The sequence below is a fragment of the Marmota marmota genome, unplaced genomic scaffold (assembly GCF_001458135.2).
Source record: "Marmota marmota marmota unplaced genomic scaffold, marMar, whole genome shotgun sequence".
Taxonomy (NCBI): domain Eukaryota; kingdom Metazoa; phylum Chordata; class Mammalia; order Rodentia; family Sciuridae; genus Marmota; species Marmota marmota.
The window spans coordinates 45,680,651-45,696,367 of NW_025999900.1; the positions used below are offsets into that span (position 1 = coordinate 45,680,651).

Sequence of the window (15,717 nt, forward strand, 5' to 3'; positions counted from 1 at the left end):
CAGATCCTCTAAGTCAGACCTCCTGAGACTGGAGCTCTAGAATCTGAATTCTCAACATTATCCATATATGTTGTTTCTAATATTTCAAATGCAAGAAACACTGGCCCACATTACTCTTTGAGAGCTCTGAAAAATCTGAAAGCTAAAATGACAAGAGTATACCAAGAATTTAGGTGACATCCTCTGCTCCCATGAGTGACTTGTGTCACTTGTCATCCTATGTAGATCACAGAGGACTTTATTTTATTAAAGTGGAAAAGTAACCAGATTATTTCCAAAGTACATTACTTCTAAATATTTTTTGCGTTCTATGTTCTATGTTCTGGAAGCATTTTAAAGTTAAAAATCTTAGGAGTTTTATTTTTCCAGAAGAGAAATTGAATTCTCAGCAATTTGACAAATCATTAAATTCTCTTAATCTTTATTCCCTATCATTTTCTCTTTAGGTTTTTAGCCTTCTTTTTCTTTTCTGCCTTTCTTCATTTCCTGTATAACTAGAAATTATAACCCTATGTAATGTATACATTGATTTAATAGTTTATATTCTTTATCTTGTAGGTCATGTACAGAATATTTCACTGTGAGGTTTAATCTTTGTGTCTTGTAGCTATCTATGGTGCCTTTCTCTGCTGATAGAAGCTTTATAGCATAGTAATTAAGGGCAAAACAGACTCAGATTGTCTGGATTCCATTTCCAATATTTATTACTTATGTGACCTCCGACAATTAACTGCACTTTTTTTCTGTCTTAGTTTCCTCAAATGGATGTTATTGACATTAATATAACCTATATATCAGTCAGTTTGATTATGCTGCAGTGACAAATACCTCTCTGAAATCTTAGTGACTTAAAAATCAGAGATGTGTTTCCACCCACATTAATATTCATCATAATTCTGCTGCGGTACTATTGCATGTCCTCTTCCTCTCTGGACCCTTACTTAAGGAGCAGCTCCAATCTCTGGCATTATGGATTTGTGAAAAAAGAGTAAAGAGCCATGTGATGGCTCTTAAAGTTTCTTCTAAGTTACCCAAGCTTTGTCTACTCTCATGTCCTTGACTATGAAGTAAGTCACATAAAATGCCTGACATCATGAGCCAGAAAATGTAATCCCCCAGCATGGAAGGACCTAATAGGAAGAGACTGATTGGATAGAGTAGAAAATATTATCCAAAAAAGTGAAACTAATTATGACATTCTTTTGGGGTTCATGTGAGTAATAAACAAGGTTGTATGTAAATCATCCAGAAGGGTGTCAAGTGACCAGTGCTCAGTAAGTTGTACATATTATCTAAGTTTAGAAGGATCTAATTAATGCAAGCTTGAGAAACTACAGTTATTCATTCACTTTTGAACTTTGAGAATCTAGTGTGCATATGTTAACTGTTAAGAATTGAGAGGGATACAGAAATGTACATCTTGGCCTATGCCTTACAGTTGCTATGTAATCCTACATGCAAATGTGAAGAGAAAAAGAAAGTTGATGGCTCAGACTTACAGGTGGACCACGTGCTCCACCAGCAAGGCACCTCTGTCCCTGTTGCTCCTGCTCAGTTGGTGTTTGGGCAATCTCCCAGTGGACTGTTAATTCTTTAAGAGCAATAGTGTGTGTCTTTTTTAACTGTCACAAACCTAGAACCTTCCCCAATGCCCTCAAGGTAGCTCGTGTGTGTGTGTGTGTGTGTGTGTGTGTGTATGTGTGTGATGCTGTGGATTAAATTCCAGGGCTTCACACATGCTCAGTACATGCTCTTCCACAGCCTGCTTCTGAACTATTAAACTCATCTTCTTTAGTATAACCTGGAAGCAAGGTGGTATTTTACCTTCTTTAATAAGAACAGTTTCCTTCTGCTTGATGACTCTGGTTTATTGAGGAATTCAGGGTGCATGAATAAAGCAATCAACAGCCTGAAGTTTACCTCTATGCTGTGCTCACATCATTGCACAAAGAGACAAAGCCAGCATATGGATATTAGCCATGTTTTCTAAGGTAGCTGGTTTGCATGTCTTGTCTGCCTGTGGGCACACTTGCTGCCTTTGAGTCAGTTGCATGTAAGTATTTTAAGGGGGACAAATACATTTGAATTAAAACACTCTTGCTATAGTTTTGTTAATGTTCTGGTTTTAATTTTTTTCAATGTGCTGTCTTGCAAGTTTTATTTTAGTGGGTACTATAAAGAGATGATATTTCTAGTGAGATAAAAAGCTATAATTTCTCTTCTTTTTAAACCTTCATACATATTATTTTAGGGAGGAGAAAAATTATCCTTTAGTGAACTAGGACCAGAAAAGAGTGAGGCCACTTTCTCACAACCTCAGGAGCTGGTCAACTGTACTGTACAACCACAGCACCTCAACCTGCACTGCACACTAAATGCTAATAGCAGATTACTTTCCACTGTCCACATGGACTTCATCAACTTCAGGCAGCTAATAAATAGATGAATGGGAAGAGCATCATCCTGGAGTCAGGAAGCCTACATTCTGGATTTTATTTCCAGAACAATTTAATGGCTTTGTGAACTTGCACGATCACTTAATCTCTCTGAATCTCATCCTAAGGCTGAAGGTGTAGCTCAGTGGTAGATCACTTGCCCATGTTGTGCAAGGTGCTGGGTTCCATCCCCAACAACACACACACACACACACACACACACAATCTCATTCTAGCAACTAATGTTACCTAGGGTTATTATAACATTTGAGGTTTCTGCATGGAAAACAGTTCTGTGAAAATGATCTTCTGATTTCCCTTGAGAGCAGAATCAGAGACAAAGCCTTGCATCAGGGTATATTTGGGAGTGGATTCCAAAAGCATGAGTGGAGGAGGAGGGCGAGTGAGCAGTGCAGGAAGAAGCACTGATGTGAACACTTATCCCCAAGGTTTCTGCGGTGAGCACTGAAGAAGTGGAGAGTTGGAGTGCTGTTGACATTGGGTGCCTAAAACACAGAAGTCGGGGTACTTATCCATGAGTTTCATCTCCTCATTCTTTGCCAGTCTCCCCTGTGGCCCCTGCCCTCACTGAGTTGAGCTTTGTGCCCTGGCACAGAGAAGGACTGTAGACTGGCCCTGCTTGAGATGAGGGACCATCAGATTGTGCCTGAGCTCACAGTAACTGTCACCTGCTGCTGTGTCTGAAATCTGAGCTTGGCCGTGGGGATGCGATGCCAGAAACCAAAGTGCCTGTTGCAAATACAGCAATATTTTAAAATGTTCATGTTTATTTCAAACATACACATTTAACTTCTTTTATCTCTATGAACAGATACCATATGTTAGGTCTATATCCTAGTCTTGCAAATACATTAAGAACAAAACAAGATCATGTCCTACTCTTCATTAGCACCCCAAAATTAGATTTTCTATTTAATGCTTAAAAATATTCTCCCATTTTCGCTGTTTTTTTTTTTTTTTTAAACCCAGCCTCACCTTACTCTTCTTAAATCCCTAGAGTGGACAACCCAGGGTCATAAAGCAACACAGCACAATGAGGACTATTTGCAGACTGACTAGTGTGACCACACATAATTGTGTGACCTGGCAGTTGCAGAGCCTGCTCTGCCCCTTGGTTTGAGGTGCTGGGGTATATTATACCAGCTTCATAAAATTAAATAAGATCCTGTGTGCAAAGCAGCTGTGCTTGCTCCCTTTACTCCTCGGTTAGTTTCCAAGAAGGCTATATTTTTTTCTGGTTGGGGACAAAACATATATTTAAAAGAAAAATGTAATGACTTAATTTCATTTAGGGTGTCTGGTATATTTCAACTCCAAATTTGTCTAATTCTTTCTACTGCCAAAATGCACTGTGCAACTCTCCTCTGCTCCCCTTCTGTTTCTTCTTCCCCACTCAACGAACTTGCTTTCATTAATTTATTCATGTATTGCTTTGTATTCACTTATAAATTCATTTACATGTATGTGTTACTCTATTGAATACATTCCTGGATTTATCCAATCTAGCCTATTGCTAAAACACAGTGTATGTGTGTGTGCTTTCTGTGTTTGTGTGTGTTTGTTTCTATACACAGAGCACCTTCTTGGTGCAAAGTACTATGCTTAGTGTTTGGAGATCACAAAGGTAGCATATTCTCCTTGAAAGGTGTAGAAGTTCATGCAAACAAGACCAAACCTACAATACAAGTGAAAAAATTAAGTATTTACTAGGCCTTTTCATTCATAATTACATATATAATAATAATTATATATATTATGATGTTGGATATTGATTCTTCCTTCTTGAACAAAGAGTCACTTCACAAGGAAACAGACTTAAGTTGGAAAGGTATTAGGAGTTTGGGGTGTGGAAGATTCTAGGACATGTCCTGGTTAAAATCTCTTTGGTTTAATCTCCTTCGTCCTTGAAATCTGTCTTTAGTGCTAGTAAGATTACATAGAAAGACCTAAAGCACTAGAGTATCTTAAATCATCAATAAGGTCTAATTTGTATTATACCACAGATGTATGATCTTACCATAGCAAAAGTCGGACAAGCTCTATTATATGGATGACTTTTTCTTCTAAATAGGTGTAGAAACAATATCTCCAAAAGACAATTTTTCTTCTGATCTCTGAGCAAATTGCTCTCATCTCTTAAAAAGTGACTTCATGGAGAGAGATCATTGCAAGAAATCTTGAGACTGTCCTCAGTGCACCACTGCTGAGCAGGCTGTAAATCTGTGGCTTAAGGTAGAGGTTGGGCAGTAAATTGGGGGCAGGTTTCCTTCTCATCCTTGGTGGAGCCATTTATGAATTTTGAAATATATCTCTCCAGATTCACTCCGTTTTGAAATTGAGATGCTCCTTTTCCTTATCTCAGACAAATAGGTTATAAGGCATGGTCTAGAGTGCTTGGGGACTGACTATGCAAGGTAGAAAGGGAGGGAAGGAGAGGGAAAGGGAGCCAGGTGTGTGTGTGGGGGAGAAAGATCGCAGCAATCCAGCATCATCAGTATCCTCACTAGAGAGCGGGGGGCCTAAGGCCCAAATTAACACTGTACTATGAAAATTAGGGGAGCAGTGAACCTGAGGCTCACGTGTCTCAGCTATAGGAAGCTGTCAGAAGCTGGCATGAACTGTGGCTGATGTTGGATAGAAAGGACACAGTTGCTTCAGAGATCCCTTTCCAGAACATTCTATAAAGTAGCCAATTTCCTATCCCTACTTCCTACCCCGACCACTTTTTCTCAAATTCCCAGTTTTATTTTCTTCGTAGAACTCAATACTATCTATACTTACGTTACATTCCTTAATTTGTGTCATACCCGTCACATTCCCTCACCCCACCCTGGACTGCGATCTCGTAAGGGCAGGCACCTCTCCTGTTTTATATCTGCTGTACCCCAAATTGCGCCTGGTCCCGTGTGTGATCCTCAATTACTATTTTTTAAATATATGAGTAGACAGTCTCTGTCACTTCCTGTCACAGGTCAGTAAGAGTGCTCTCTGCACTCCAAAAGAGTTGGTGGAGGTGAGCCATAGGGAGAGGGGCTGGGCAGTCTGCAGTGGCGTGTTATATATGGGAGGTCGATGGTGAGATTGCTTGTTCAACCCTGATAAATAGTGGTGGTGTTTTAAGTGAGTTTCAAGCAGAAGCAGGGTCTTCAGGAGGATGCATGTGCTCAGGCCTAACAGCCTGGTCACTGGTCTTTCTCACACTGGCTGGGAGACCAGTGTGAGAGAGAAGACTTTGCAAAAGCTCATGGTGCCTTCTGCCCCTAGTGTAGGAAACAGCCGTATTTCCTGCCACAGGAGGACTCCAGTGAGAACGGATAATCTAGTTGAGGTGCTTTGCCAAACCAGCTTTAAAAATTATATGATATAACATGTATTGAAAACACATCTTTAAAAATAAGTTTGTGAAAAAATAAGTTTATCCAAATCAAACTCAACACTTTCTCGATATCTTATGGATTATGAATCCAAAAAAAGCAACCAGAACCTAAAATTTTGTGGGCGGAGAATAAAAATCCTTTTTTTCCCACCTCCTTGTCTTCCTCCTCCTCTTTAGTCCTGATCTTTTTCCTCTCCACCCCTGCTTTTCTCACCTGATCTGTTGTCTCTGGGGATGATGCCTGATAAAATTTATGGTGCTATGGGCTTAGTAAAATGTGAGTCACAGCTCAGCTAGCCTACTCAAGGGTGCAGGTGGAAAAAAAAGGTAAGTTTTCTCTTTATAAATATCTTTGCTGTTCTTTAAATCTAACACAGTCTATCACTCTGAGCATCTATTTACCATATCATTTATACGTAATATTTTGTATGCATTGTGGGAATTTGGACTCATGTGGAACACTTTTTCAAGGGAAATCAAGTTACTGTTCTTTTTCCTCTTTTGCACAAATAGAAAGATGTTAAGGTAAGGCAAAGTGTCCCCCTCCAGGTGTCCCCCTCCCCTGTCCTATCCCCACCCAAGCAAGGAAGTTTCCAAATGTTCACTAGCCACTTTCGGAAACAGCCCTATGGCAGATGGAAGGAATTTCTACTCCCTGCATATGAGCAAAACCATCTGATTTAGTTGGTTTGGTCAGGTCTTAGAAATATATTGACAAGCAAATGTGTATCTGGGATAACTTATAGTTTTACTGTCTATATTGCTCCTGGGGGGAATGGCAAATTTATGTAATGTGGCCCATCTGATTTAAAAAAGTCTAAATAGGTTAGAAATAATTAAAATCCAGTCTACCTTGTGAAGGTGTGTGCATTTAGAAATGCTCCAATATCATTTTTACCTTATATTTCCTTTCCTATCAGCCCAAAGAAGGAAAAATCTGCTCTTATCTGTTATCTTCCTCCTAGTAATCAGCAATGATTTTTCTCTCAATGTGAACTTTTCTCAAGAATGTTTCATTTTGATTTTATTATTATTTCTGGCTTCTTGAAGAAATAGGACTTTCATAGGGCTCTTGTGGTTAGGTCAAGAAAACAAGCTTATCCATGTTCTCCCATTCCTTGGGGAATTAGACCACCTTCCCAGAGGCACAGCTTCCCTCCCACAAGGTGTCGATACGTGGATTTCAGCCAGGCTGCATTGAGTGCTTTGATGTCTTGCTCCCAGGATGCACTCAAGGCTCTTGCTTCTATGATGGTACAGAATTCAACACTCCACTCCCACAAATTTCTGCATCTCAAAATCATCATCTGTGATTTTGCTTCTTTATTACCTGGAATGAGTATCATTTCCTGGGAAGTTCAGCTAAAGAGTGCGAGATACTTATATCCATTAGTCTGAAGAGAATCAAAGGATTTCTTGTGCCTTGAAATCACTGGGCGGAACTCCTTAAGTTCATTGTTCCACTGATGGTGCTTCACTGGCTTTTGCTGGAATCTGCCAGGGAACATCTTCCCTGGACCACATCCTTCTGCTCTGAACACATAGCAGCTTGTGTGTTCCAGCCATCAACTGGCAAGGCCTCTTGTGTCACTTATCAACCCAGTTTCATTCCTGGGCCACAGATCAGCTTTATTCCTTCTATTTGCCTGGATTTCCTGCTGAATTTAAAAAATGACTTTTTCTCTGGTAGGAAGTGTTGAGCTTTTGGCTTGATTAAGGATAAACATTAGTTCTGTTCTTGTAGATAGTGAGAGTCTTACAAAAGCTCGGATTTATTTGCTTATTGTTTGAAAATAAATACTGAGTAATTTTGCTTGCCATTTCAACAAGATAGGTGCAGCTGTTTTTCCTACTCTTAATGAGAATTATTGGTGTTTGGAGGTATTGAATGTAACTACTAGTAATTTTTTTTTTCATTTCTAATCAAAGACCATCACATTCTAAAGATTGATAGTCAAATATTTATTTTAGAAGACTTTTAAACACTTGTTTAAATCAGACCCTGTGGACATTTCCAGGATACTGTCTGTGTTGAGTTCCTGTATTATGTTAACATCATTTAAAACACCCTTCAAAGATGCAAAACTTGTTTTACAACTCCAGCTAATATGATACTTACATAGTAGTGTCCCCAAACCAACAGTGTTTGTGTTCATTATTCTCCCTTTTATCTTGTCTGTAATCATAAAAATTAAGTGATGTTCAAAAACTTGCCTGAACAACAGATGCTATCTTGGAGAGATGTTTTAAATAGCCTGTATCTGTAGCCGTTCTGCCTCCGTAGCCAATATTCTCTTCAGCCTTCTTTACTCTCTTCTTTCTTTTTCAAGCATTTGCATGTAGAACAAAGAAAAGAAAAGCATAAAAACACAAAGGCAGATTTGTTTGTTCTGAGAACATCTGTTCTCCTTGTAAAGCAACCACATGATGTGGTCCGTTTTCTTCCATGCCCTCTTGGTTTGCAGTTGTAAAGCGACTGTTCCATCAGTCTTAAGACTGGAATTTAAAGATATTCCCTAATGTGTTGAAATGTAGGGAAAATATAATAAGTTTTAAATTTTAGGTGATAGTCAGATAAGCATCCTCACAAAGTAAGAGAAGCTGAGGTTGACTACAAAATGGTTTATTATAGAATTATTTCCCCCCAAGATTCCTTGAATGATTTCATGTCATCAGTATCCCATTTGGAGTATATTGGGTCCTGTTTACATTTCTTCAATGAATGCTTAGAATTCTTCTTAACTTGGATTGCACTTGAGGTGTGTATATATTCTGAAAAATTTTAAAGATAAAATACTAGCTGTAAATACTGTAATTTATATATATATATATATATATATATATATATATATATATATATATATTAAGTTTGTTAATTTTTTCAGGAGAATTTCTCCCAAGCTTCAAATACTACCATAATCTTAATGACCAGTAAAAGTTCAAATACTTATTACTCAAAATCAAAAGGATCAACTGATTGAAAATTACCTAGAGATTCTACCCAGGAGATACTCCTTTTTTCTTTCCTAGATAATACCTTCATTCTTTGGGATAGATGAATGGAGAGTAGACAGTGAAAGATATGTAAAGCTTCCAAAATCACTAAGATAAATGTATTAAATTTTATGAATGGTTACAAAAAATCTCCTATATACTCATTACGTATTCAAAAAGCATGTATCCTCAGCCCAAGTATCTCAGATACATGGTATCTGTAAAAATTTATATATTCTATACTGAAGTCACATTCAGAGGTAGGGCTGTCTGTATGTTGATTTATTAATTCAGAAACATTTAATCAGCATCTTTCTGCATGGGCTCAGTTATCCACTTAGAAAGAAGAAACTTAGTCTAAATTCTGGGATTCCAGACAATGTTCTTCATGAAATTTCCATCTCAGTTTAATGATGACACACATTCTCATGTAACATGACAGTTTTTCTCCTTGTTCACTGGATTGTTTTAATGCCTCCATGTCTCCATCTTTTGCACCCAATTACTACAATTTTCTATTGCTCCTGATTCTTCATGGTGTGCACTTGAATTTCGTCTTGAGCATCTTGAACATGGATCTCTTGAGACAACTTAGTTTATTCTTTTCCTTACTGGAAACATTCTCCTGACCTAAAAAGGATCATGTTTGAATTTTATGTTATTTCATGTTGTAAGTATTTAGATCTTTTTGGAGGAGGATGAGCAATGAGATAAGTCTAGGCCCCTTCACATTCCCTTCAGGAGCATTATTTATAATGGTGGGGGGGTTGGCATTATTTCTATGATGCTGTTTACAGTGGTGATTTCTGTGGTCACTGACTTCTGATGCACCCTGTGGTTAATGGAAATGTCATGTTAAGGCAATATATGTTACGGAGTTCTTTTCTCATCTGATTGGTGGGTATTTCCTAGAAGCCAGACTGGTGTATTATGCCGAAATCACCAAATGATTCTAAAAATAATTATGATGAATTTCCTGTATTTTTGAGAAATCCATTTAGAATCTATTATTTTGAGAAATAAAGGACAGCTGACTATTGATTCCTATGAATCACCTCTTAGAGTCATTGGTACTGGAAAACCTTGTATCTATAAAGGAGGGAACCTATTTCTTTTATTACTTTGTGATTGTCCTTTAAGTTTGAATGGAGACTTTTGCTCCTGGGGACCTTTATGGAGGATCCGGTTGGATCTATGAGAGGGACACAATTCCTTGAATACTAATGGGTCATGTGCACCAGTGTGGCTTTGACACCCCTGATGCTGTGAGCACTACTTGGAGAACTTATTCTGACTCTGGCCCTTACCACCATCCTTAGGCAAAGGACCTGAGACCCTGTATGCAGGGCAGAAGCTCAATGACAACGAGTGGCACACCGTTCGGGTGGTGCGGAGAGGAAAAAGCCTAAAGTTAACCGTGGACGATGATGTGGCTGAGGGTGAGTGAAAATGTAACAAAACCGGTATCTCTTTGCTCTTATAGATTCCTCTGTCATTCCATCTTTTAAACCAGAGGCTAAGTAGAAGTCAGAAATCATGTTCTCTGTGGACAAGCTCAGGCAAGGCTAAGAAACAATTTTCCTCTGTATTTTTTAAAATTCCCCTTTCATCAATCTGTATTATAGAATTTACCTATTACTATTATTCTTTATTTTGGGGTCTCTCTCTGTAGTCACAGAACATACAACTGGAGGACAGATGTAGGGTTCTATGGATCCTTCTAGAATCCAATAATTCAAATGTCACTTATCAGTCATCCTCCAAGTACAAATTCCTTCAGTTGGTGAACAGGTTGTACTTAAGAAGAGGGAGGGAGGCTGGGGTTATGGCTCAGTGGTAAAGCGCTCACCTCGCACATGAAAAGCCCTGGGTCTGATCCTCAAAACACATAAAAATAAATAAATTAAATAAAAAGTTATAAAAAATTAAAAAAAGAAGAAGAGGGAGGTAGGTAATCTGGTGTTCAGAATATTTTAGGGACATGTAAATATCTAGCACAGTGCATGATATTTAAGAGTTGCTGAACAAGATTCCATTTAATGAATTATTCATTTATTTAATCATTATTGCCTGAGTACCTATTTTGTACCCAGAACTGTTTTAGAAGGAACTTGGAATATGGTGATATAAAAACAGGTGAAATTTACATTTAGAGGGCAATGAAGAAATGAATGAACCCATACATATGTAAAGGAACATTTAGCAGCCCACACAACACAGAAGCAGTTCCTGAGAGCCTCTTGCATGTCAGCAGTGTGCTCAACTTGTAGACAATAAGAAGGACGTGCAGAGATCGCCTGTTGCCTCAAATAGTCAATCAATCATGAAGATTAGATAGGACTCTGGTATTTGAAAATGGAACAAGAATATATCATGAGATTCTAATTTGGATGGGTAAGATTATAATTGTCAATCAGAAGGGAAAATGACTGACAGGGTTGGGGTGATTGGGAGTTCTTTATGAAAGTAGATCTTCAGCCCAAATTTGACAGGTGGTTGTGATAGATGAGGTCTAGGGTGGAAGAGAGAAGGCACATTCAAGTGCTGTTTTACACATTTTCCCCCTGTAAGTCTATACTCTCATATTCCAGAGCAGTACATAGTAGATAGAATTCTTGTCTATTTGGTAAAGAAAAATTCGGGTAGTACTAGGAATTACATGGAACACTGCTGGCATCTGGTCTGGGTCCTGACACTAATTCTGCAGGGTGTTGGGAAAGTTACTCCCCATCCCTGGGCCTTGACAAGTACAATCAGAGACTAAGCCATCTCTACAGGGCCTTCTATGGATAAGATCGCCAGTTAGTCAGGAGCCCTGGGGTTTAAAACAATCATTGCCATTAAATTGCTTTATGCCTTTGGGATAGATATACTAAACCTCTTTTTCTTCATTTCCTCATTTTGAAACTTGAACTTCTGTTACTTCTAAGGTTCTTTCTAGCAAAAATGTTCTGCGATTTTGAGTCCTATAATTCAATTTTATATTCATAAGCCTGAGTTTCTATATTTCTGGAGTCAGGAATTATAGTGAAACAGGAGTGTAGGGGTGTGTGTATGTAGGTTGAGAAAACCTGTCTGAGGATTGAGGAAGAACAGCTAGCATGTAGGCATTAGACACTGTGTTGTTTATCTTACATACATCAGCTCCTTTAATCTTTTATAATTCAGCATGGTCTTTCAAAATAAATGTTCATATTGTCAGAAAGGTAACATGAAATTTAGAGTTGGATAATTAAGCTTCAAATCCATGTCTTCTTGATTCTACCTCCAACCCATTGTAAGAAAATGATTTATCTGCCAGGTGTGGTGGTGTATACCTGTAATCCCAGCAGCTCTGGAGGTTGAGGCAGGAGGATGATGAGTTCAAATTCAGATTCAGTAATTTAGCAAAGTCCTAAACAACTCATCCAGATCCTGTCTTTGAATAAAATATAAAAAAGGGGTGGGGATATGACTCAGTGGTTAAGTGCCCCTGTGTTCAATTCCCGTTACCAAAAAGAAAAAGAAAAAAAAGATTTCTTTTTGAATACAGGGAAAGTGGAAAGAATGGGCAGGACTCGGGTGGGGAACACATTTTGGGAGGTAGACACATACCAACTCTCTCCCCCACAGGGAAACAAAGGCAAACAGAACCACAAGTGTATAACCATTGTAGTTATACACAGACGTCAGTAGAGAAAATATTGTTTTACGTAGAAAGCATTGGTCTACGTTCCTGAGGGTAACTTAACTTTCTGAAATGAACGTAAGAAATGTGATGCAAGAAAAAATGGTTATACTGTTTAGAATGTGCAGTCAGCCTGCATTAGTTGTCCCAGAAATTATCATAAACCATTAGTGCAGGCAGCAGCACGCAAAAGCTCTGGCAGTAGTTTGAACAAACAGCCCTTGCTAAACTGGGCTTGGCTGATTAAATCCCAGTGAGGAAATTCACAGCGTATTCTGAATAGCAGCCACTAGATGGCACCCTCACCCCAATTCTAGCCCTGAGTACTTTTCATTTTCCTTGGGAAATGCACACCCTGAAAGCTTCAAGAGCAGCAGAACTGAGGGGACTGTAATTCCCTCTCTCAATCATAATTCTTTGATAGAACCCTTGGAATAAAGGTAATTGTAAATTGTGCTTTCTGTTGCCAGTAATAATTAGAACACAGGGCTAAACCAAGGAATGCCCAGGTCATGCAGTCATTGGATATTTGAAATTAACCAAGCTCCTTCACTTTCAGCCTTATCCCCTAATTCACTGGCGGTGGAACAAAGCAGCCACGAGGATGGAGAGATTTGGGAGAGGAAAAGAGTTATTTTGCTTATGAGCCGTAACCTTGGGTTGCTTTTTTCAGTGATAAGGGGTTTGGGAATTTTAATTTTAGTTTATGGAAGTCATAAAATCAGGCAATGAAATTAAAATACCACACAGTCCCCAGGTTATTAAGTGGTGTCTTATTGGCTTATTTAGTAATTGCATTCATGCTGTTTAAGATCCCCCAGAGTGCCAAATTTTCAACTACTTTATAGAAATGATGCAAAGAATAGACCAGACTCATAAGAAATCAAAAGCAAAGAAAGAAATAGTCCTCAACCTGGTGTTTTTCATTTATTATAGTGTAATTGTGTTCTCAGAAAGTATTAAGTTCAGTTGACAGTTAATAAGGATTGATTGATTGATTGGGCTGGATTTCTATTATTAAGAATAAATTAAAAGAATACCTCTGTTGGGTCATACCTCTTAGAATGGGGACCTAATGAACTATCCATTCCACCCAGAACTTCATGCTAATATAAAAATTCACCACTTTGTTTCACTGCTTTGGTTCAAGTTGATTTCTCTCTCTGTCATTCATGCTGTAAAAAGTCGTTGTTGTTTTTTTTTTCCAGAGTTTTCCATTAAAAACATGTTCCTTGTGTTAATAAAAAGCCTGATTAAATAGGATTGGGAAATGTTAGGTCGAAAATCATGAAGTTCTGTACTGCCAAGACTTACTTATGAGGAACTTTTAATGAGCTAATGTACATTGCTAATCATCAATAATTAAATATGCAGTATTTGCCAAATGTATTTGGCTCCAGAAACATTTTTTTTCAATAAAGCATTTTATAGCACACACTCTTCAAAAGTGCTGATATCATGGAGAAAGACCAGGGGAGCTAGAGAGTTGTAGGGAAATATGGCCTTCATTTTAATTTCTCTTCCTGTGTCTTGGAGTCGGGGGAACTCAAGGTACTTCCTCTCTGCTTTTCCTATTATTATTATTATTTGCTAAGCCTTAATGTTGGCCAGGAACCTCATGAAGAAATGAAGATATAAACTCTAACTCCTATGAAGACATCCCAAATACAAGCTCTGCCTTTCAGTTATAGGGATTCTTGAAGTAGTCAGGCCCCTGCAGAATACTAGAGGACACATGGAAGATACCCAAAGTTGTCCCTATTTTTTAAAAAAAAAACTTGTATTCTCAGAAAAGAGCAAATTAAATAAGTAAATAAGTGGAAAATGCATAAAACATTTCAGAGAAAGAGGGAAAAAACTGCTGTATCATTTAGTAATAGCTAATGATTTAAGTCCTATGTACCATTCTAAGTACTTTCTATGAATGGATTATGTTTAGCCCTGGGCAACTTCCTACCTAATTCACAAATGGGGAAGTGAGGCAGACAAAAGTTAGGTAACTCTCCTAAGGTAGCCCAGTTAAGAACTTGTGGAGTTAGAATGTAAATCCATGCTGTACAGCTCTTGAATTTATATACTCATCCACTATTTGCCATGGCCTCCTGGGGAGTTACATCGTGAACCTGGCCAATAGTTTCCAGAGGTTTATGTTCTTCATCACTCGAAGGATTGATCTGCAGACGGTTTCTTGGCTGTCTGTGAAATATGGAAGTGAATGTGTGAATAGGAGCCAAGGCAATGAGGCTGCTTTGGGGGAAGTTGCTGAATGTATTACTCCTGAATCAGATGGAATGGCATTGTGGTGCTTGGCCAGGGGGAAGGAGTGGGAACTCATTACAACAGTTCCTGCATGGAAACTTCACCTGCTAAATTCTACCTGCTGCTTTTCTTGGATAATGGTGTTCGGGAATGAGTCCGATTTTTTTTCTTTTTAAATAAATACACTATGGTATACTAGTAAAGATGTGGGCTTTGGAATTTACACACCTGGGTTCAATTTGAGGGTCTCCCATTTACCACCTGTTTGATCCTTGATCACATTGCTTAACTTCTGTAAGCTAAAGGCCATCACCTCTAAAGCAAGATGATGATACCTATATACAATTTTATTGTAATAATGATGTCTGGGAGGCAGCGTTTGGTGTACAGGGAATAGTCAGAGTCTTGGCTTCTCTTTGTTATCTTTCACCCAAGTTACTTCTCTGCCCTCCCAAATTTGAAAACAGATACTATAAGGTATGCATTTATTTATTCACTCCTGAAGTGGAAGGGAGGTTTATTGTACAGACAGGAAGATATAAATGAAGGGGTTCCAAGTCACTAAAATGGATTAGCTGACACACATAGATAGATTTATTTTAAAATATTTGGTTAGACTGGTACAGGTTTCAAATTTGAAGAATTTTTTTCATGCTTTTGCTAGGTGCCCCAGACTTTTTTATTTATTTATTTTTTAATCATCATCCACAGAGGAGTGAGTTCCATTAGCAAGTACTAGAGCCAGTACCTCTTTAAGTTTGGCTCTACATTGCCTTCTCCCCTCTCCTCCCTGGCTCAGATTTGAAGCTGTGCTCTGAGTCACCCTAGACTCTGACTCAGGCTGCGTTCCTGGGCTTATCCTGGGATTTCCTTCTCCCCTTCTTGGCTTCTGTCCCACATATCCAAGCCCTTGCCCAGGCCCTGGCTCAGTATTTCTCCATTTTAATTCCCATTATTTTTTGCTT

At 38.4% G+C, this 15,717-nt stretch overlaps 1 protein-coding gene across 36 annotated transcripts in view; it reads left to right on the forward strand.

Moving 5' to 3' along the window:
• Positions 1–15,717, forward strand: part of Nrxn3 (neurexin 3) — a 1,555,288-nt gene that overhangs the window by 722,909 nt on the left and 816,662 nt on the right. For all 36 annotated transcript variants that reach the window (XM_048799086.1, XM_048799081.1, XM_048799099.1 and 33 more), the window contains one exon: positions 10,146–10,265. In XM_048799086.1, coding sequence (XP_048655043.1) covers positions 10,146–10,265 — 120 coding nt within the window. The remainder of the gene's footprint in view (positions 1–10,145; positions 10,266–15,717) is intronic.